Consider the following 22,732-nt stretch of genomic DNA (forward strand, 5'->3'; position numbering starts at 1 on the left):
GTTTGAACAGATTTTGCTTTTTCTTCCACCTTCTTTAGCACTTGCTGTGCAGGGGAGCCAAACAAACTTTGTTTCTCCATGGGAGCATCTAGGAGCCTTGACTTTACATGGTCTGGTAAGGATTGCTCTTTTAACCATGCATGCCTTTTGATCACTGTTCCAGTCATAGCTGATCTAAAGGAAGCCTCCAGTGCATCATAGCTGCATTTTAAAGAATGATTACTGACCTGTTGAGTGTTATGTACCAAATCCTGAAGGGACTTACGGTCTATAGGTTCAGGAGAGGACAGTTTTTTATTTAGCTGGTCTAACAAAAATTCCTGATACTGGATCATGTGGAATTGGCAGTTTAAGGCCCTAGCCGAAAGAGTAGCAGAAGTATAAACTTTTTTACCCCATCTCTAATGCTCTAGATTCTCTTTCAGAGGGAGGGTTTTTGGCAGAGGCAGCTGCTACAGCTTTGGGGCCCTGTGAAATGGTTTCAGGATCTGCAATAGGAGCCTTATACAAGTGAAAGTGTGTGTCCGGGACCCTGTAATATCTGTCGGGTTTAGCAGGGGCCGGGGGAAGAGAGTCAGGAGCAGTACAGGCATCATTAAATGCATCATCCACAACTGTTAGTACTGGAGGAATGGCTAAAGCCCTATGCTGTGGTAAATGTAAAAAGGTCCTTAGCCTTTTCCTTGAATCTGAAAAATCCTGGCCCTGCCATTGAAAATGTTCTCTCATAGCATGTAAGGTTTCCCCAAAAGAAAATTCCTCAGGAGGAGAGGCAGAAGGAATGGAGTCTTCTGCATCAGAATCCTCATATGGAGAATAAGGGCCTTCTGGAGGATTTGAATTTTCGGACTCATCCGAGGAGTAGTCAGTCAAAAGTGGATCGGGGGGCTCTGTTCTAGGCCTTTTCTCTGGAGGGGGTTGAGAGGCCCTGTCTGGGTGAGGTTGGGATCCCCTGATCAAGGAAATGAGATCCTCAGCCAGGCTGAGCATTTGGGAACTAGAGGTAGGCCTGTGTGGGGTTTTAGCAGGCAAGGCCTTAGAAGATTTAGCTGCTTTAGCCCTTGAAAAAGCCTTGATGGACATAGATGCAGGGGGCCTAGCAGCTCCACGTGCAGGAGTAGATATGTCTAAAGGAATAGTATCTGATAAATCCTGGGTGCCTGCTACAGCAGGAGAAATTTCAGTAGCAGATTCAGCCATGCTGTGTGAGGCCTCGGCTGTCGGAGGTATGCTTTCGGCCGAAGGAAGAACCGAGGACTCGGTTTCAGCCGAAACCGAGACACTCGCGGTTGGCTTAACCATGGTTTTGGCCGAAACCGCGGACCACGAGTGTCGGTCCTTTTCCTTACGCTTTTTAGCTAATTGTGAAGTCGGAGTCTCCGACGGCATTTTGTAAGCAAAAGCGGGGCCAAAAAACTCCTCCGCAAACTCTGACCGACGTCTAAGTGTCCGTCGGTTGAAGGAAGCACAGGCTAGACAAGCTGATACGTCGTGGTCTGGGCCTAAGCAAGGAAGGCAGTAAGAGTGGAAATCCTTATGAGGTATTTGTTTCCCACAAGTTAAACAATTATTTACTTTTTCTGACATCGGCTGAGGCAAGAAAGAGTCCCCAATGGGGTACTTAGCTTTTTAGAAGTCTTCGGTAGTAGAAATCTCTGGATCTGACCGACCGGCACTTGCAAACAGCTTCTGCTTCGGGCACCGCGCGGCAAGAAAGACTGAGGAAAATGGCGTCGGCTGATGCCCTTATACCCAATTCACAGCAGCTATGACGTCGGGTGAAGTGTGACATCAGCCGAGGCCAGACCCAGACTTTGGAATATGGCCGACCGAAGGGCTGCCTGAGGCAGGACAACCCATATGTTAGGACTGCAGATGCATCCTTGAAGGACATCAGGGAAAGAATGTATCTCTTGTTGCTGCTCCTGCTCTCTGACTGCTGTTGTTGAGTGACTATTTTGAATTCCATTTCCAGCCCAGTCTCTGATGTGCTTTTAAACTCAGCAGTTCATGAGTTGTTCAGTCCTACTATAAACTTGACTTTGGAAGCTCCTGCCAGTCATGTCTCCCCTCATCTGCTCATACTGGTAAGCAGTAGAAGATCAAACTGAGATGGCCCTCACCATAGACCGTTAAAGCTTGTGTTACCCTCTCTTTTATATCTTCCCGCACACACTACAATACACCTTTTCCTTTTTACTTTTAAAATCTGCACTATCTGGTCTACGATTACTGATCACTGGAGAACCTACAAACAGTTTCTCAGGAATCAGTTTGGGATTAGTGCTTCTGTTTTACAACTGGAGCTGCAGAGGGACATTATTTCCTAGCCTTCCTAGAGACTGTCAATCAATGGAAATCCCAAAAACTGCTTTGCTGGATCCAGCTTGGGAATACTCATTTCCAAGTAAGGAAAGGTGCAGATGATCACTGATTCCTGACCATCTTTGAGAGCAGGCAGTGTATGGAAGACTTCCCAGATTGGCCTAGTTGCTGTTTTGGTAGAAGCTTCTTCACTTTTATTTTTGGACCATTGCACAGCTTGGATCTCTACTGTACCGAGTCCTTGGATATGCTATTCATGGCACTTACAAGGAGAAGACTACAACAAGCCTACAAACTCCTGCAGCATCTGAAATGAGAATGCTGATCACCAAACAGCTTGTGACATACTCCTCATGAAACAATTTGGGAATGGTGCTAATGCTTTGTTTCTGATGGGAGAAGATCAAAGAGACATTGATTCTCAGCTATATGTAGCTGTGGCGAGACCAACATTAACAGTAGCCAGGTACTAGCTGTTAAGTGAACCATCATTCCTGGAAAATCTAATTCTGCCTCTGCTAAGTACTAGCCACCATCTAATCTAACTTTAGAGTATCACAGTAAATATTTCATTCATAGAAAAATCAGTGTCTACTACAGTAGTCACATTCCAACCTCTGAGTACTGTGACCAATCTCAAGCCTCCACGATCTGGCAAAGTAACTCAGCAGTCTGTTGTTACCCCATTTATGACAAGTTTGATCACACTGGGTGATCTAAGGCAGAGCAGCAGCTGCCTTATACTTACTAACTGTTTCACTGTTTCTGCCAATGATACTACAGCATGCAAGACATGAAATGTTTAAGAAACATGAAGGAAAACCTCTTGCATCAGTCCACTATTGGTAGGCATCACAGTCCCCAAACACCATATCAATCACAATGCACCACTAGTCCTATAACTTATACTGAGGCTTTAAAGAAAAAATGGTACTTCCGTATTATCGCAACCAGATTTTTCATGGCAATAGTGGCTGCTCTCCGATCCTGAAATATCTTCGTAAACATTGTAAAAAAGTTGTTTGGTGTGTTTTCTTTACCACTATGTCTTCTTTTCTGGACTGTTATCAATTAAATGTCAGAAAAAAGACTATCGCTGCTTAGGTATGCTTCTTTTATATCTTGGATAAAACAGTAGCAGCAAACCACAAATTCAATCCGCAGGCACGATACCACTTAGCTCGAACAGAGGTTGGGAGACTGATGTCAACTGACAATAATTTTTATTTAATAATCCAACATACTAACTGAATACAGTACAAGATTAAAAAATCAGGTTAAGCGCTTTTATCTGATTGTTTCAGACTTCCTCAGAAAGTACAGTTTTGTACCTACCATAAATGTAGATGTTCGAGGATCCACATTGCTGCAGTCCTAACTATTGGGTAGTCCGCTGTCCAGTCGGCCCGAATACCAAAGTATATGGCTGACGTCGGTCAGGGCGCATTAGACTGACGTCAGTACGTCAGGGTACTAATGCGCATGACCGACGTCATATCCTCAGTCTTTTCTTGCCCCAGATGTCAGAAGACCCTGAAAAGATAAGGCCCAAAACCAAACACTGCCAACATACCTGCACCAAAATATATATACACAATATATACAAAATTAGCAGAATATAACCTCACCTACACAACCACCCCTAAACACAGAGGGGAAGGAGGGAGGGTAAATTGGACTGCAGCAATGTGGATCCTCGAACATCTACATTTATGGTAGGTACAAAACTGTACTATGTTCTTCATTCCACATTGCTGCAGTCCTAACTATTGGGTAGAATCCCAAAGCAGAGGTAAGGGAGGCTGGCAAATCATAAGGAAGCAGGAACTGACAACATGCCTTGCAAAATAGCTGTGGCAAAACCAGCCCTAGACTTAGAGTAGAGAGGAAGGTGATAATGCTTAGAGAAAGTATGCACTGAACTCCAAGTAGCTGCCTCCAAAATATCCTTAGTTGCCACCCCTTAGAAATGCTGTTGAAGTGGCAGTAGCCCTAGTGGAATGAGGCCTAATCCCAGCTGGAATTTCCTTGCCATGATGGGAATAACAAAATGTAATGCAACACCCAATCCATCTAGAAATAGTTTGTTTTGACACAGGCTTGCCCTGAGAACTCAAAGCAAAAGAAATAAACAACTGCTGAGACTGCCTAAAATCTTTAGTCCTGCTCAAATAATAACGCAATTGCCTGTGTACATCTAAAGTGTGCAAAATCTTTTCCCCTTTATTTTGGGGATCTGCATAAAAAGTAGGCAAATGAATAGTTTGGTTTAAAGCCACACTAGAAACCACCTTAGGCATAAAGGAAGGATTAGTACGTAAAGATACCCTATCCTTATGAAAATCAAAAAGGCTCCACTGCCATAAGGGCCTGCAACTCAGAAACCCTTCTTGCAGAAGTAATGGCCAACAAAAAGCAGTCTTCCATGACAAGTATTTCAAGTCAGCAGTAGCCGAGGGCTCAAAAGGTTGTAGAGTAAGTTTCTCCAACACAAAATTGAGGTCCCAAGCAGGAGTAGGAGCTCTACGTGGGGTCTTATATTCTTTGCCCCTCTAAGAAATTGCTTGAACAAAGGATGCGAAAACAATGGTGGGTCACAATCATAGTGAGCTGAAATTGCTGCAGCATGAATCTTAATGGAAGAGAAAGACAAACCTTTGTCCAATAACTCAGTAAGATATTGAAGAGCCACACTCAGATTTGGCTCCGAAATCTCCAAATTGTTTGCTGCACTCCAAAATAAAAATCTCTTCCATTTTTCTGCGTACACTTTCCTTGTACTAGGTCTCCTGGCTTCCATAATCACATTTAAAACTTGTTGAGGAAGTTGAGACCTGCTGTCTTTCAAAACAGAATATGCCAGGCTGTTAGATGAAGAGAGTGAAGCTTGACATTGAGCAGGTGACCGTCTCTCTGAGACAACAGGTGTGGAATCAAGGGTAAAGGCCATGGAGGCTTCTTTACCAGACTCCTCAGTAATGGGTACCAGTGCTGCCGAGGCCAATCTGGAGCTATTAAAATCATCCTTGGCTTGTCTTGTCTGACCTTTAGAAGCACCTTTGGAAGAAGAGGCAGAGGTGGAAACGCATACACATGAAGATTTTTCCAACTGAAAGAAAGAGCATCCACTTTCCAAGCTGCGTGATGAAACCTCTTTGTGCAAAACTTTGGCAGCTGGTGGTTTAGTGGAGAAGCGAACAGATCTATGTCTGGAGTTCCCCAGGACACTGTCAACTTTTGAAATACATGAAGATCCAGTTTCCACTCGTGGGGATCCATGATTTGTCTGCTTAACACATCTGCTAAGGAGTTCTGTGCTCGGCAGAAACCTTGCCTGAAGAGTTAGTTGCAAGCTGAGCGCAGTCTCCCATAAAATCATTGCTTGCCTGCACAATGGGTAAGAATGTGTTCCCCTTGTTTGTTGATGTACCACATGACAGTTGTGTTGTCTGTTAGAATCAACACCTGCCCTGGAAGAAGTAACTCCTTGAAAGCCATTAATGCAAATTGGACTGCTAACATCTCCTTCATGTTGATATGTAGATGCTGTAGTCTGGCAGGCCACTTGTCTTGTATCCACTTTCCATTTAGATGAGCTCCCCAAGCAATGTCTGAGGCATCTGTCGTTAGAATCTGACTCGCCTCTGGCGGGTCACAGAGAGTCCCTTGTTTAGGTGACATTCCTGAGCCCACCACAAAATTCCTTTTGAATGCAAGGTATTATTTGAATGACAGTGTCCAAATCCTGGCAGTGCTGTGTCCATACATTTTGAGATACCATTGTAGCTTCCTCATATGCAGTTTGGCATTGGGAAGCACCAGAATACAAGATGCCATGAACCCTAAGGCTTGAAGGACTGTCCTTGCAGTCAGCCCGGACTGAAGAGATAGTTGATGGAAGTAACTGGAAAGATTCTTTTGTTTGTCCGGGGTTAAAAGGCCATCTGGGCTGCTGTATTCAGTCTCACACCCAGAAAGCACATGTCTTGAGAGGGTACTAGACTGGACTTTATTTCGTTCACAGAATACCCTAGGCATCTTAGCACTGCTATGACATATTCCAAATGCTGTAGAAGGTCTTCCTTTTCTTGAGCCAGAATCAGGCAATCGTCCAAGTAAGGATAGATTTGAATTCCTTTTAGCCTGAAGTAAGCTATCACTGGAGCCAGAACCTTTGTGAATACTCTGGGCAGTAGATAAGCCAAAGGGCAATGCAGAGAACTGATAATGAGAATTTCCAGCTCAAAACGCAGATACTTTCTGCAACTTAGTCTTATAGGCACATGAAGGTAAGCCTCCTTGAGATCTAAAGTTACCATCCAGTGATCTTTGCCCAGCAGAGGTAAAAGCTGTTGTAACGTCAACATCTTGAACTTGGGAATGTCCAGATAAGTGTTGAGGATAGATAAATCCAAAATTGGTCTCCACGTGTTCCCCTTTTTTGGTACTAAGAACAGGCGAGAATAAAATCCTAGGCCCCTTTCTGGCACAGGAACCGGCTGAATGGCCCCTATTTGGAGTAACAGAGAAATTTGCTTGTGAGCCTCTTGTCTTTGTAGAGGAGGAATGTCTGGCATGCCTTTGAAAGGAGGCAAGGTATGGAAATAAAACCTGTAACCGTGGTGAATAATATCCAGAACCCATCTGTCTTGGGTAATTAAATCCCAATTTTCTTTAAAAAGAGACAGCCTTCCTCCCAACGGTGCTGCCAGACGAGAATGAACTGGCAGCTGAAAAGGCAGGTCATTGGGTCTGCTTACGAAAGGACTGACCCCTGCCCTCCCCAGAAGTCTGAGCAGGGGAACTCCCTGTCCTAGGCCTAAAGGAACCCTGAGCTCTGCCCCTACCACGTCTAGACCTACCCCTAGACTGGGAATCATAAGCAGGAAAAGTCCAACCCTTAGCAGGCCAATTTCTACTAAACTTCGGAGGCTGCACCTGTAAAAAATCTTTAACAGTTTGCATAGATTTAGCCTTGTCCTCCATTTTCTTCAAAACTGCTTCCACAGGCGAACCAAACAACACATCAGACTGCAAAGGAGCATCCAAAATCCTTGTTTTAACATGCTCAGCTAAGTTCTGATCTCTCAACCAGGCGTGCCTACGAAGAACAGAACCAGTGGCAGCCACCCTGGAGGAGGCCTGCACAGCATCAAAACCACATTGCAAGGAATGTTTACCCACCTGTTCAGACACATGAACTAAATCCTGCAACTCTTTACAGTCAATACCTTCCGCCAGAGCATCCACCTTAGATTTCAACTGTGAAAGAAGATAATTCTGATATTTTAACATGTGAAACTGACAATTCAACGCCCTCATGGCTAAAGTGGAAGAAGTATACACTTTCTTTCCCCATCTATCCAAAGCCCTTGCCTCTTTATCAGGAGGGACAGGATTTTTAACAACTGAGGCCTTTACACCTTTAGGCCCCTGAGAGACAGTTTCGGGTCTGCCCTAGGACTCTTAAAAGATACTTATGAGCTTCAGGCACCCTATAATACCTATCCGGTTTAACTGGGGCAGGAGGCAAAGAATCAGGATTCAGGAAGCCTCTGCAAAACATCTTCCACCACATTCAAAACAGGAGGTATAGCTAAAGGCCTATGCTGGGGTAAAACAAGAACTCCCTAAGCCTTTTCCTGGAATCAGAGAAATCTTGGCCTTCCCATTTAAAATGCTCCCTCATGGAATGCAAAGTCTCTGAAAATGAAAAATCCTCAGGAGGAGAAGCTGAAGGAGTAGAATCATCCACATCAGAATCAGAATAAGTAGGGAACTCCTGCAAGTCTTCAGCCGAAGACTCAGAAGCCTCCGAGCATTGCTCAAAACTCTCAAGCTCAGGTTCCACCCTAGGCCTCTTATCAGGAGGGGGCATAGAACCCCTTATCATAGTAATCAAATCTTCTGCCATTTTAAGCATATGTTTCTTAGGCAAAGATCCTGAAGCACTAGGAGAAACCCCCACTGAAGCAAAACTTGGCCTGCCCCTTAAAGAAGCCTTGGAAACAGCAGGGGAGGCCCTAACCACCTTAGGAAGTGAGGGAAGAACAGCCACCTGAGAAGCCCCCTCAGCCTGGCCTACTTCCTGAGAGGAAACATCCTGTAACAGTAAAGTCTCTCCCTGAGACTCCAAAGAAACACCTGGCAAAACCTCCGGCTCCACTGAGCCCTCTAAAGAACCGACGTCTGGGACTGTCGGTTCTTCCCCTCTAGGCTTTGCTGTTTTGTCCTTGCGTTTTAGCGAAGCTGGCGTCGGAGCATCCGGCGGCATTTTATAGTTACAACGCTTCCCAAACACTAACCTGGCACAGTCTAACCTTCTCTTAATAGTGCGTTTGTTAAATCTAGCACAAGAACGGCATCCAACAACGTCGTGCTCAGGCCCTAAACAAGGTATACACAAAGTATGGTAATCCCTATGAGGTATCTGTTTCCCACAAGAAATACAGTTATTCACTTTTCTGACATCCGGTTAAATACTGAGGCAAGAAAAAACCAAAATATTCCCCAACGGGGTACTTAGCCAACTTTGATTCGGTCTGAAACTCTGACTTCAGAAAATTTCAGAACGCCAACCTGCACTCGCAAAATTGCTTCTGCATCGGACCATGCGGCAAAAAAGACTGAGGATATGACGTCGGTCATGCGCATTAGTACCCTGACGTACTGACGTCAGTCTAATGCGCCCTGACCGACGTCAGCCATATACTTTGGTATTCGGGCCGACTGGACAGCGGACTACCCAATAGTTAGGACTGCAGCAATGTGGAATGAAGAACATCCAATAAAGACATTGTGAAAGTTACATTTATACCACAATTTGGCGCCAAAAATTGTTAATTATACTGTGGATTAAATTATCTTAAAATATATACTTTGTGTGAGTGTAAATGAGTTGTGTAAAATATGTAAGTATATATGAAATATTCACCTATAAGTTACCTAATGTATGTAATGTAAAGATGTAATATATGAGTTAAACACAAATTTAAAAATTTAAAAAACATTTTTGAAACAACCTATTCCACAAACTAAATTACTTATATAATAAATATTCATGTGTAAAAATATTGCTGAGCTTCTATGTAAAACTAAATAATCTTACTTCATTAATAAGAAAGGTTTTAAACTGATATATTCATTAATACCTGGGGGGGTTGTAGCATCTAATATAATCTGCCACTTGCTTTCCAATAAGCTAAGATATACTTTCCAATTACCTTTGTCAAGTGTTTTCTCAACTTTATCAATAATTGTGAATTTAAATGTATGTTCTTTCCCCTTATCAATCGCATATTTGCTAAGTGCATTTTTTGTATCACCTTTTTCCACTTTATACATATGCTCGTAGATGCGAGTTTTTAGCTTTCTTTCGGTCTTCCCAACGTAATAAGCTGAGCAACAGGTGCAACTAGCGATGTATGCCACCCTCTGGGTATTGCAATTTCCTGCTACGCATCTACACTTACTTTTTATACCATTATTAAGAAAGATAGTTTTGCTCTCATTAATGTATTTACATTGTCGGTCCAATAGTTGGGAACCATCCAGTAGTAGTATTAAAAACATCTAAAAATATCAAAAAGATATTGGAAAGTGGATCATATATAAAGAACACAGACAAGGAAAAAAAGGGCACTAGAAAATGCGGTTTATGCCGACAATGTAAGTACTTGCTTACGACTCTGCCGTAGCCCCTTAACAACTGAGAAATGGCATGCAAGTCATGTAAGCACCGGTATTTTTTTTAACTCATTGTCTGTTTTAATCATATAATAAGTATGTTAGTATTTTGATGAAAAGGGCCTCTGTTTAATACTAGAGTTATTTGAACTCTGTTATATGTCCATTTGTCACCACGTTTTTGGTGCTCAACCAGTGGATGCTGTTGTTTCTGTTTAAAGTGTCCTTTGCTTACTACTGACTGCAGCTCCTTAACACTTGTTACTGAATTTGTTTGCATTGCTGCTGATTTTTTTTAAACTGCAGCATTTATTTGTATTTTGAATTTATGTGCTCATTTATTGCCTTGAGTTTTATAACTAGACTACTGCACTAGCAATTTTATTCGCTATGAGCTACATTTGGCTCAGCAATTTACTGTAATTATAGTTTTTCTCTCTTCTTTACTTTGTCTTTTTGTATGTACTATGTATATTACGTTGTCAATCGAGATTATGTTGTAAACTGTCTCTACTTGCATTTAACTTAGCTTGTTGGAGTTCACTGTCTTTATTTTTGGCACTGATTATCGATGTATTAACTTACTGCATTGTGCCATTAAAACATCATAATGTTTATTGAATGTTCTTAATTAATTTCCTATATTCTGACTTTACTATGTATTGTTTCTATTCTTTACCACTGCCTGTTATGTTTTAAATTTTACAGTGTCAAGTGTCCTGTTTTTGTAGCTGCAGATATCTCCTGTTATAGTGGCAACATGTATGATCTCCTTCTCTGTTTCCATTCTTTTATCTAGTGTCTGTACTGCATTTACTATATTATCAGTTTCTCCCTTCAACTTGTTTGTCTTCGTCATGCTTCCACATTTTTTCACTCTAGTATTCTCTCATGCCTTCTATTTACTTCTCTCATCCTGGTGTTATCCTTTATTGTATTATTTTGCTTTTCTATTTTACTTTACAGTTAGTAAATCATGGAAGTCATTATTTTTCTCCTTCCATCCTGAGGTTTTTGTCTTCCTGCATGACTGCCTTCTAACAAGAAAGGACTGTTAAAAATCCCTCTGAAAGTACATTGTATGTCACCTACTGCTCAATTTTCTGAGTTTTAGTTTGTCATCCTAGTTATTTAATTTCGGCTGTGACTAGCACTATTTTCTCAGCTGCCTCATTCTTCCCCCTATTTCTTTACTGTTATTTTGCCTAGCTTTCTACATAAATTCCTCTTACCTAATTGCTGATCTCCCCTGCACTTAAAATAACTGTAGACCCAGTACTTCGATTTTGAGGACTACACTTTCTCTTTCTTCTATTTGTTTTCAAAGTCTCCCATAACTTCTGTGCTTACATTATAATCTCTGCCTGGCTTTCTTCTCTAATTTTTGTGGGACTCACCTTGGAAAATCTTGGCTTCTTGGATTCACTGATTGTTTTCTGCGATCCTCTGCTCATGGCACTGCCAACTCCATTCACCCTCGCTATGCTTGGGCTCACATCGCTCCCCTACCCTACCCTCATTCCAACCAACCCCTATTTCAATTACATTTATTCTAATTTTAGCTTCACCCATCACCTCACTTCCACCAATCAAATTAACATAACACCATTCCCACTTGTTCTACAGCACATTATTAATTTACACCTTCCACTTGCATACTAATTGACTACATCTTCCTAAGATACTACTCCTATTATCTTCATAATGTAATTTCCTTCTAAGTCTCACACTACGCTTCACAATTTAATTTTTCCTCAACTATTTCACAACCCCTATCCCACTTATAAACTATGTCACTGACCTCTAATACTATACTCCTCACTCTGTCTCTATTATTCTTCCTCCTACTACAATTAACCTCATTTCAGAATACCCATTTCATTTACCATCCTAGAGCCACTATAACCAATAAAACACAGTCTCTTACCAACTTTTCTAATATATCCTCCACCCTATATGCCATAATTAATACTATGCTCAAAAATAAAACTTCCTCCCACAATATTTCATCCCTACGCCAAGAACATCACCACTTTAGCTCACAATTACCCAATAAACACAAAAAGAAGACATGAATTTAATTATTTCCCACCCACAAACTCTAACCTTTCCCAGTGTGGAAACATACAGCCTAATCCAGGGCCAAGCACAACCCCTTCTACCCCCCCCCCAACAACTCCTATAAATCATTAAACATTACAACCATTAATCTCCAAAGTATCAGTAACAAAATACTGGAATTCCACAACTGGATAACTCACTACAAAGCAGGCATCATAGCTGCCACTGAGACATGGCTGAAGCCCTATATTAAAGACACAGAATTCCTCCCACCAGGCTATGCCTGTTTAAAATCTGACTGACCCCGTAATAAAGGTGTAAGAGTCTGATATATCCTAACACCTGTCATCATACACCAAGTCTATCCATCAGTTCTCCTCATCTGAAATATTAGTCTCCTTTCTTAGAATAAACTGCAAAAACATCTGTATTATAGTATTTTACATTCCACCTGGTAATAATATTCCAGTATTAGGGGAAATACTGTCATGGGCTTCAGACAACATAGAAAAATGAAACTATAATCTTAGGAGAAGTCAATATCAAATGGCTAGACATCTCCCAATAAAATCCCACCTCCAGTATCAACCTATATACAGTCATCTAACTAATTAATGACATAACTAGACCACACAAAACCAGTAACAGTGGTTCTACCCTGGATTGGATATTAGTCTCTGACCCAACTAAAACTGCATCCACAGGAACTCTCCCCAATATCATAAATGACCACTTACCTGCCTTCATATTAAAAAAAAACACCTCCTTAACAGATATCACTACAAACTAGAGACCTATCCCTTTTCTGTCCCAACACATTTAATCACACCCTAAAACATATGAATTGGAACACATTAAAATTCCTCTCTCTAGATGAAGGTGTTGAGTTCTTTAACTCTACATTTTCTCAGGGTCCTAGATGCTCAAGCACCACTCATTCCAAGGAGGGTAAAAACTAATTACACCACCTGGCTCACAAAACCCACTAAACAGCTAATGACTGTAAGGGATAAGGCTTGGAAATCCTGGCAAAAAAACAAAAACTTCACCAACCTGACAAAATATAAACAACTCTGTAATCAAGTAAAGCCACTAGTCATAAAAGACAAAAAAGATCACTATCTTACCCTACAAAACCTCCACAAACAAAACCTTAAAAAGTTCTGGAGCTCCATCAACTCCTTACTAAAGCCTGGGTCAAATAACAATCCTTGCCCGAACTCCGACAAAACACCCACAGAAACAGCTACACTCTAACTCCTATTTCATCAATACTATTGCCAATCTAACTGCTGCCTTTCTGCCCAACCCATTCTCCAACATACCCCCTTACTCCTCCCTTCCACCAAACTTTCTCTCTCACCTATCCCCACCAACACAGTAAAAAAGCTGCTTCAAAAACTCAAACCTTGCATCAACACCTCAGGCAACCTACCTCATGACTTTCTACAAATCACAGCAAATTCCACAGCCTTTACCATCAGCATTCTTATTAACAGATCTATTCTGTAATCCTATATACCCACTATTTGGAAAAGGGCACACATTCTGCTTCTACATAAAGGTGGCATTAACACAGACATCTCCAACTTCCAACCCATTGCTATCCTATCACCCACATCTAAAATCCTGGAAAAATGCATCCACACCCAGCTTCTTCACTCTGTACTTCACAACCAAATTCTCCCACTCAACATGGATTTTGACCAGGTCACTGCACTACTATGGCTCTCATATCCCTCTCCAACACAGTTAACCTGGCCTGAGATGATTTTTTCTGTCTCTTCTCACTTCTTAGACCTCTCCATGGCCTTTGATACAATCTCCCACTCTCTACTACTCACCAAACTACCTGGCATAGGCATGTCACCCCAATCCCTAGACTGGTTCTCAAACTACCTTACTAACAGGTAACAATCAACCAAATAGCAAAACTAATTTTCTACCTTTCTCGACAATTACAGGAGTTCCACAAGGATCCATACTAGAACCTCTTCTGTTCAACATCTTTATAAATAACTTTCAAACCTCTCTTACTCAAAGTACTGTCATCCAATATGCAGATGATCCCCCAATCATCTGTGATGCCAACTCACCATCTGAACTACACCAACTCACAGGACGCCATTACTACTACAGAGATATGGATGTCCAATATCCATCTCACCTTAAACCCTTATCTACAATTGTTCTTTTTCTACCAAAAATTCCACATCACCATCCAAGTCCAAGACAGCACAATAACTGAAGTCGTACCAGATACCAAACTGTAAGGCATCATCATAGATGAAAACTTGACCTTTGACCTGCACATGCAGACCAATATTAAAAAAAACACACCAAAAACTAGGAACTTTCTATAGACAAAAATATTTACATAGCCACCCTGCAAAACTATCACTTGCCTCTTCTTTCCTACTACCCTCTCTTCTTTATGGTGCACCTCTCCTGACCAATATTCAAGTCTCTCTCGGATCGCTAAATTCGTAACAAATGCAAGTCACTCTTCTAACCAGTGCTCATCTCTGCACCAACTAAACAGAATGGAACTACCACATCATCTGTCACTTATTCAATTAACCAATGCACAAAAATTTATTTATAAACCATTTAACTGTTCTTCCTTGTCTTTCCTACTCACACAATATCATCCAAACAGACCTCTCCGATCTAATAACCAACTGCTTCTAAAGATAGTGAAACCAAACCGTGCAGCAGGACAAATGCACTACTCCTTTACTGATGCTAAACTATAGAATAATCTCCCACCATCAATAAGGTCCATCAGCAGTACCCCACTCTTTAAGAAATCCCTGAAAACTGTACAAAGGATGTAGTTCCTATAACTTGAACCCCTCATCTTCCTCTTCCAACCGAGACTCTTCCCTTTCTTGCATTACATATCACAACCCTTGTTCTCTTCTGCTCTGAAAGACTTTCCTTTTACATTTACTCAAAAGTAATGCTATGCCTTTAGCTGCGCTTACCTCCAGCCTGTGTTTCTGTATTCCTACCTTCTCTCATAGTTTAACCTTCTGGCATCTAGCCTAAACAAACTACCTAGATAGTACTATCTTACATCTTCGTGGATTTCACACCTAGCTCTTCCTGTCACCAATTGGACCTACTGCTAAATGTATTGTTATGAGCCATGATCTACCTCTCTAAGGACTAGTCTTGTATTGACCTATTGTATGTTGTTCTGATAGGACTGTTTATTACTCTGAATGTTTATTATCACTGGATGTTACTGTACTGAATTTGTACTATGCTGCTCATATGTAATATATTGCTTTACAGTATATGTATAATGTGCTATATGATTCTATATATGTTCCATGTATTACTTATTCTATGTCTGGAGCTTTTCTCCCAGGGCCACCTAGTTAAACTCTTTCCTCCTTTGTAGTTTCTTCACAACTATATTTCTCACTGTAAAAACTGTTTGCTACTCTGCAACCTGATCTGAATCCGAACTGCTCATCTGCTATCTTCCTTTCTGCTACTATGCGTAATCAGTCACCCTCTCTAGAACTTTTATGCAGTGTGATAAGAGTTTGATAACCTCTGTACTGTCCACAGTTGTGAATGTTCCCTTTGTTCCTATATGCTGGCACTGGAATACTTATTCTCCAGCTATCTGGAATACCCCTTTCTCTCCATACTGCTATGAGTATTCTCTGGAGCTGTTTCTTCCCTAACCCACCCAACATCTTGATCATACCTGCCATGACATCATCATCTGAGTTTGCTGCTTACACAGACTTCACTTTCCTTGGTGCTATTCTTACTTTTTCTAGAGTGGGCACCTCTTCTTCTTCTTTCAATACAGGCTGTGTCTGGGGAAGCACAGCTTCTGTGGGGATTTCTTCATTCAGAAGTTGCTAGAAGTGCCCCTTCAATCTGCTTTTGATGTCCTGTGGATCGAAATCTACACCAACAAATATAAGACACTCACTGGAGGCATAGTTTCCTAATACAAATTCTCAGCCTACGGAATAAGTTACTATTAAAAGGCAAACATAGCATTACTTTGGCTACCTTTAAGGCTAGCCTTGATGACTGGATGGTTAGACACAAATTTGCACTAGGGTTATCACATATACCCTTTTCTCAACTTGGGAAATGAGCATTTTTAAATGTTTAAAAAGGGTGGCAAGAATTTTAAGTATGTCTACTTAAAGTTGTATGTATGCATCCTAAAGTTCCTATGATCACTTGCTTGTACTGTTTTCTGTGTTCCCAATGCTTGCTTTTTACACATATTTCAAGGAGAGTAGCGAAAGGCAGACTAAAATGAATGAAACAAATGAGATGGCAGGAAAATATACATGTTGCATATGTGAAGCAACAATATTATTATGAAATTATAACTGGACTAAACTTATGCCATGACTAGAAGCAGTTGAATGACATTAAACAGAGGACTACAAATATACAATAAAAAAAAAAAAAAAAACAGAATCTGTGCCTAAAGCAATATGGATGTGTTGCAAACTGCAGATCTATGATGAGACAAGGAAATTATGAAATGCTGACTTACATTTGATATGGGTTCATAAAATACTTGCTGGGGAAAACGTGCATGCCCAAATAAGAACAAGTAGTTTTTTTGTATAATCTCTGTTGACTAATTTACAGATTCCTTGTGAAGATCAAATATGAATCAGAATACAGGAATTAATGTTTACATGAGTAGGTAGATGTGAAATAATTACCTTATCAAGTGTAAGAACTTCTTTATCTTGCTTGTCCTCTTCACTTGAGGCATGTACAGACACAGTCCTCAGAGTCATGCTCACAGGAAAAGCTGCAAATCCTATTAACTAGTGAACAGAAAAATAATGCCATTACTAACGTGCTGCTTCTGTGCTACAATTACTCAGCGACTCGGATGCAAAAACTGTAACATTTTAAGTTGTGCTACAATTACTCAGCCACTCGTTTATGCAAAAACTAACATTTTAAGCTGATATCACATATTCTTAACACAGCTGGGATTTTGAGTCACCACATTACATATTTTCCTTTACAAAGATGAAAGACAGCATAAAATGGCCACTTTGTGTACTATAGTGATGAACAAAAAACATCAATTATTCAGAGCAGATTAAGTGACACATTCAACTGATAAGAAAAATGCACTCCATTATTTTGGTTGATATCCCATTACCACAGTGATGAACTAACATCAACTATTCAATGTCTGCAAAGGAGATTGTAAGATACATTCAGTTCTTTCACTAAACATTTTACTAGTGTGATTGTTTGTCCTTGGTTAACTGATACCAAAAATGCACTCCACTATTTTGGCTGGTACCCCATTACCAGCTCTACACTATCCTAGGTGCCTACAAAAAATTCTCATGTTAAAGATGACTGGCAGCATATGTTTTACAATTGTATAAAACTTAAAACATATTGGGATAATATGAATTCTCAATTACAGACTGTTTTTAATAATAAATTTATATTGAACAAATCTCTTATTTTACTTAAGTACACTCTTCAGAACCGTAGAACCAAATTAAGCCCTGCCCCTGGTGGCCTTATCCACTTTGTAATGAGTTATAAAAGTGTGAGGTTTAGACCATGTGGCTGCTGCACGGATGTTGTCTAAAGGTAATTTGGCTTGAAAGGCTGAATAGGTAGAAACTGCTCTGGTTGAATGAGCCTTCACCTTACTACACAACGGCATGTTATGACAAGAATATGTGTAAGTGATACATTCCGACAGTCACTTAGACATGGTTGTTTTGGCAACTGGTTTACCTTTCCTGGCCTCAGAAAAAGACACAAAAAGCTGATCTGATTTCTTAATGTCTTTTGTTCTGTCTAAATAAAATCTAAGTTGTCTGTGAACATCGAGTTTGTGCAACATATATTCCAATTTGTTGGTGTGATTAGGGAAGAAAACAGGCAACTCAATGACTTGACTGATGTTAATATCAGAACATACTTTAGACAAAAAGGATGGATTTGTCCTGAGAGATACTCTATCAGCATGGAAGACCATATAAGGGGGCTTGATGAGTAGGGCTTGGAGCTCTGACACTCTGCGGGCTGAAGTGATGGCTACTAGGAAGATAGTTTTCCAAGATAGAAATTTTAGTTCACAAGATGATGCAGGCTCAAAAGGAGGAAGAATGATGCGAGATAACATAAAATTCAAATTCCAGGGAGAGTAAGGTGTCTTCACTGGAGGTCTCATGTGAAAAGAACCTTTTACAAAAGCCTTAGACAATTGGTGAGCCATAATATTCAATCCATCGATCCCTAGATGGAAATTAGATATTGCAGCTAACTGTACTCGCACAGTAGCAGCCGCTGCTCCTTTGTTGAAAATTTCTGTCAAGAATTGTAAAATAGAAGACAATGGCGCTTGGTAAGGGTCAATGTTATGGGAAGAAGCCCAAATGGAAAATCTCTTCCACTTACTACGATACAATTTTCTAGTGGAAGGTTTATGGGAAGCCAACAAGATTTGACTAGTGTCATGGGAAAGATTATAAAGCCTGGCTATGCGGGGAATTGGAGCAGCCAAGCGATTAGTTTCAGTGTCTGCAATGATGGATAAAGATCCCCCATGACGGATGTGTCAATAAGTCCGGAACTGGGTCCAGGATCCATGGGTCTTCCAGAATGTGATGGCAAAGAAATGGAAACCAAATCCGCCGAGGCCAATGAGGGGCTACAAGGATGATCGTCCGTCCCAGCGACTTTGCTTTCTGTAAGAATCTGAGTATCAGAGGAATTGGGGGAAATGCTTAGAGGAGACCGGGGGCCCAATTGTGGACAAGAGCATCCCTCGGGGAGTGACCTGGCATGGGAATCAGGGCAAAATAGCTTCTGCATTTGTTGTTGATATGACTGGCAAACAGGTCGCAGGAAGGCTGGCCCCATTTGTGGAAAATCCTGTCCGCAATCTCTTGTTTGAGGGACCATTCATGGGGCAATAAAATTGCCCTGCTCAGTCTGTCTGCTATGACGTTGGATTTGCCCGGGATGTGCGTTGCTAACAGAAAGCGCTGGGATGACACTGCCCACTGCCATACTCTGAGGGCTTCTCGGCAAAGGGGATAAGACTTGGTCCCGCCTTGCTTGTTCAGGTACCAGACCACTGACATGTTGTCTGTCTGTATTGCAATTGTCCCTAGAGGAAGAGATTCCTGAAAGTATTGCAATGTTAGAAGTACTGCTCTCATCTCCAGGACATAGTTATGCAGATGTGATTCTTGATCTGTCCATGTGCTTTGAGCAGTCTTTCCCTGAAAAAGCCCCACCCCACCACCCCATCAGGAAAGCGTCTGTGATCACAGTGGCAAATTGGAGGAGGTAGCATGAAGGGACGTCCTACTGTGACATGAAGAGACGTCAACCACTACTGAAGATCCTTCTTGCAGGAATTTTGGTAAGACCATTGCGTGAACAGAAGCCATTGAAGGATTCTCATATGCATCCTTGCCAACGAGATTGCTAAGATTGCTGCTGCCATCAATCCTAGTACTTTCAATACCTCTGCAGCTGGTGCTCTGTTCTTTGATATCAAGGACATGATGTGTTGGTGAAGAATACAAATCCTTTCTGGTGGAAGACGAACAGTGGTGGTTGACGTGTCTAATTCTGTCCCTATAAAAACAATATGCTGCGATGGCAACAAGGCAGACTTTTCGAAGTTGACTGTAATGCCTAGCCGATCACAGTGTCAGAGTAGCCTCTCTCACTTGAAGAAGTTGATGCCTGGTGGTGGAGGTAAGGAGACAATCGTCCAAATATGGAAACACCTGGAATCCTAGATGCCTCAGGTGAGCCGTGACTACTGCCATGCACTTGGTGAACACTCTGGGGGCTGTAGTGAGAACAAAGGGCAGAGCTCGGAATTGATAATGATTGGCTCCCAGTCAGAAATGCAGGTGATCCCTGGATGGTCTGGCCATCTTTATATGGTAGTACACATCCTTAAGATCGATCGAGCACATCCAACTGTCCTTCCCTAAAATGGAAGTATGGACTATAGCGTGACCATTCGGAACTTCTCTTTTCTCACAAATTGGTTGAGTCTGCTGAGATCCAAAATGGGTCTCCAGTCCCCTGTTTTCTTTGGAACCAAAAAGAATCTTGAGTAAGTTCCGAATCCTGTTTGGTCTGCCGGGACTGGCTGGATGACTCTTTTTTTCTAGGAAATGGCATACCTCTATTGTTGCTTGTCCCCTGTGACTGGGTGGAATGTCCGGGATTTTTTTGATGGGAAGGGGCTGGGTGGAGAACGGTATGAAATACCCTCTGGAAATGATACTTTGCACCCAAATGTCATTTATTATATCTAGCCATGCTTCTGGGTACAATGACAAGCAACCCACAACTGCCCCCAGAGTAGGACAGCCGGGCCTCCCTTCAGAAGCACTGGTAGGACTGACCAGAGAAGTGATCCGTCACCCTGTTGTTGCAGACCCCCTCTGCCACGAGGGTGGCGTCTTCCATTGTAACCTCCTCCTCTGCCTCTGGAGGGGGCTCTCGACATGTGTCTTGAAAGGCTCCTTGGGCTTTCCGGAACCACATCTTTCCTCCCTTCTGACCTTTATGAAAGGGTTGAGTGGGGGTGGAAAAATGGACTCCGACGGCAGACAGAGTCTTTCCCTCTTGCTCACACCTGGTCAAAGTCTCCTTCACCTTTGGCCCAAACAAGGATGAGCAGTCAAACGGGGTATTCATAAAGGAGGACTTGAAGTGTTCTGCGAAGGAACAGTCGCATCCAGGCGTGCCTATGAAGAGCATTTCCTGTACCTGCAGCTCTACTCGAACCATCAGCTGCATAAGATACGAGAAGAATGGACGAGTTAACTATCGAATTAAGGGTAGCGAGCTGGGTGGCAACTTTGTCGGATACACTCGTGGCTACAGCACCCTGAATAGTACCTCCCAACTCCTTAAGGAGATCTCTCTGCAGTCTAGTAAAATGGGTCAAGTAGTTCAGTGATCTGAGTGAGAAAGTCACTGAACTAAAGAAGTTATGTACCTACCATAACGTTCCAGGTTAGTTGTCTTCATCTCGCCTTCTTTCTTGCTTGTTGGGATCAGAGCCGACCCTCGGCTCCGACTCTGCCATCTTCTATAGCTCGAGAGCTGTGTACTTGCTTGAGGCTAGCCTTATCCCATGATGCCTAGCACTAGCTACCCAGATCTCATTTGTAATAGCTAACCCCAGACATAGAATAACCTTACCAAACTAACAGGTTGGGCATACCTGTCATACTCTCCAAGTCAGTAGAAGAAACAAACCAGAGAATACTCAGCTGCTGAAGCCTAAACTACTCTCATTCCAACAGGACAGGGGGATTGAGGGGAGGACGCAAGAAAGAAGGTGAGATGAAGACAACTAACATGGAACGTTATAGTAGGTACATAAATTCTTTATGTTAAGTTGTCTATCTCGCCTTTGTTTCTTGCTTGTTGGGACAGCGTCCCTAGCACCTACGATCCTGGGTGGCTCATTGGAACAGACTCTTCAGAACAGTGGAACCAAAGTTAGCTCTATTCCTGGAGACCATGGCTAACTTGTAATGAGAAATAAAGGTATGAGTATTTGCCCACGTGGCAGAGGCACAAATAGAGTCCATGGGCAGCCTAGACTGGAAGGCTACAGAAGTGGCCAAAGCCCTAATAGAATGACCTTTTGGTTTGGTAGACAATTCTTTGTTTCTTAGTTGATAGATGAAGGTAATAATGTGAGACAACCACCTGGACAGGGTCACTTTGGAGACTGGGAGACCCTGTTTGCCCTTAGCATAGGAAAGGAACAGTTGATCCGACTTTCTTATATCCTTCGTTCTATGCAGGTAAAAACGCAATTGTCTATGAACATCCAAAAGGTGTAACTTGTATTCTGCCTTGTTGGTGTAGTTAGGGAAAAACACTGGAAGGTCTATGGATTGGTTTAGATTATTTTCTGAGCAGACTTAAGGAAGGAGGTATTAGTTCTCAGAGCAACCCTGTCCTTGTGAAAAACTAAGTATGGAGAACGAACGCTTAGTGCTTGAAGTTCCGAGATGTGTCTGGCTGAGGTAATAGCTACCAGAAAGAGAGTTTTCCATGATAGAAACTTAAGGAAGCATGATGCTGCTGGTTCAAAAGGGGGCATAATCAAGGAGGTTAGTACCAAATTAAGGTCCCAAGGAGGAGGGGGATCTCTCACTGGGGGCCTAAGGAGAGTAGTCCATCTGAGAAAAGCTTTACACAGCTTATGAGACATAATATTTAGATTAGAAAAACCAACATGAAAGTTAGAGATGGCTGCTAGTTGAACCCTGATTGTGGCAGAAGCGGACCCAGAGTGAAAAAGCTCTGTTAGAAACTCCAAGATCTCGTGAACTGGGGCTGAAAAGGGATCTATGTTCCTAGCCTCTGCCGAATAAGAGAAACTTTTCCATTTGCTAGCATACGTCTTCCAAGTAGCCGATTTGTGAGAGGAGACAATAATTTCACGCACAGCCGGGGAAATGCTGGGAAGCCTGGCTAGGGTTGGAATTGGATCAACCAAGCTGTCAGCTGAAGTGTTTGGAGGGATCGATGCAGCTTTCCTGATTGATGAATCAGCAGGTCTGGAATAGGCTCCAGGGTCCAGGGCTGCTTGAGGAGGTAACGGTGCAGAAACGGAAACCAA

General features: G+C 41.9%; 1 protein-coding gene across 1 annotated transcript in view; it reads right to left on the reverse strand.

Annotated features, from left to right (window-relative positions):
• Positions 1-22,732, reverse strand: part of APOO (apolipoprotein O) — a 595,595-nt gene that overhangs the window by 495,429 nt on the left and 77,434 nt on the right. Inside the window, exon 2 of the mRNA XM_044072293.1 lies at positions 16,791-16,898. Within this exon, the coding sequence (XP_043928228.1) occupies positions 16,791-16,898 (108 nt within the window). The remainder of the gene's footprint in view (positions 1-16,790; positions 16,899-22,732) is intronic.

Source organism: Protopterus annectens, chromosome 5.part0 (genome assembly GCF_019279795.1).
Source record: "Protopterus annectens isolate FY-2018-M chromosome 5.part0, PAN1.0, whole genome shotgun sequence".
NCBI lineage: Eukaryota > Metazoa > Chordata > Ceratodontiformes > Protopteridae > Protopterus > Protopterus annectens.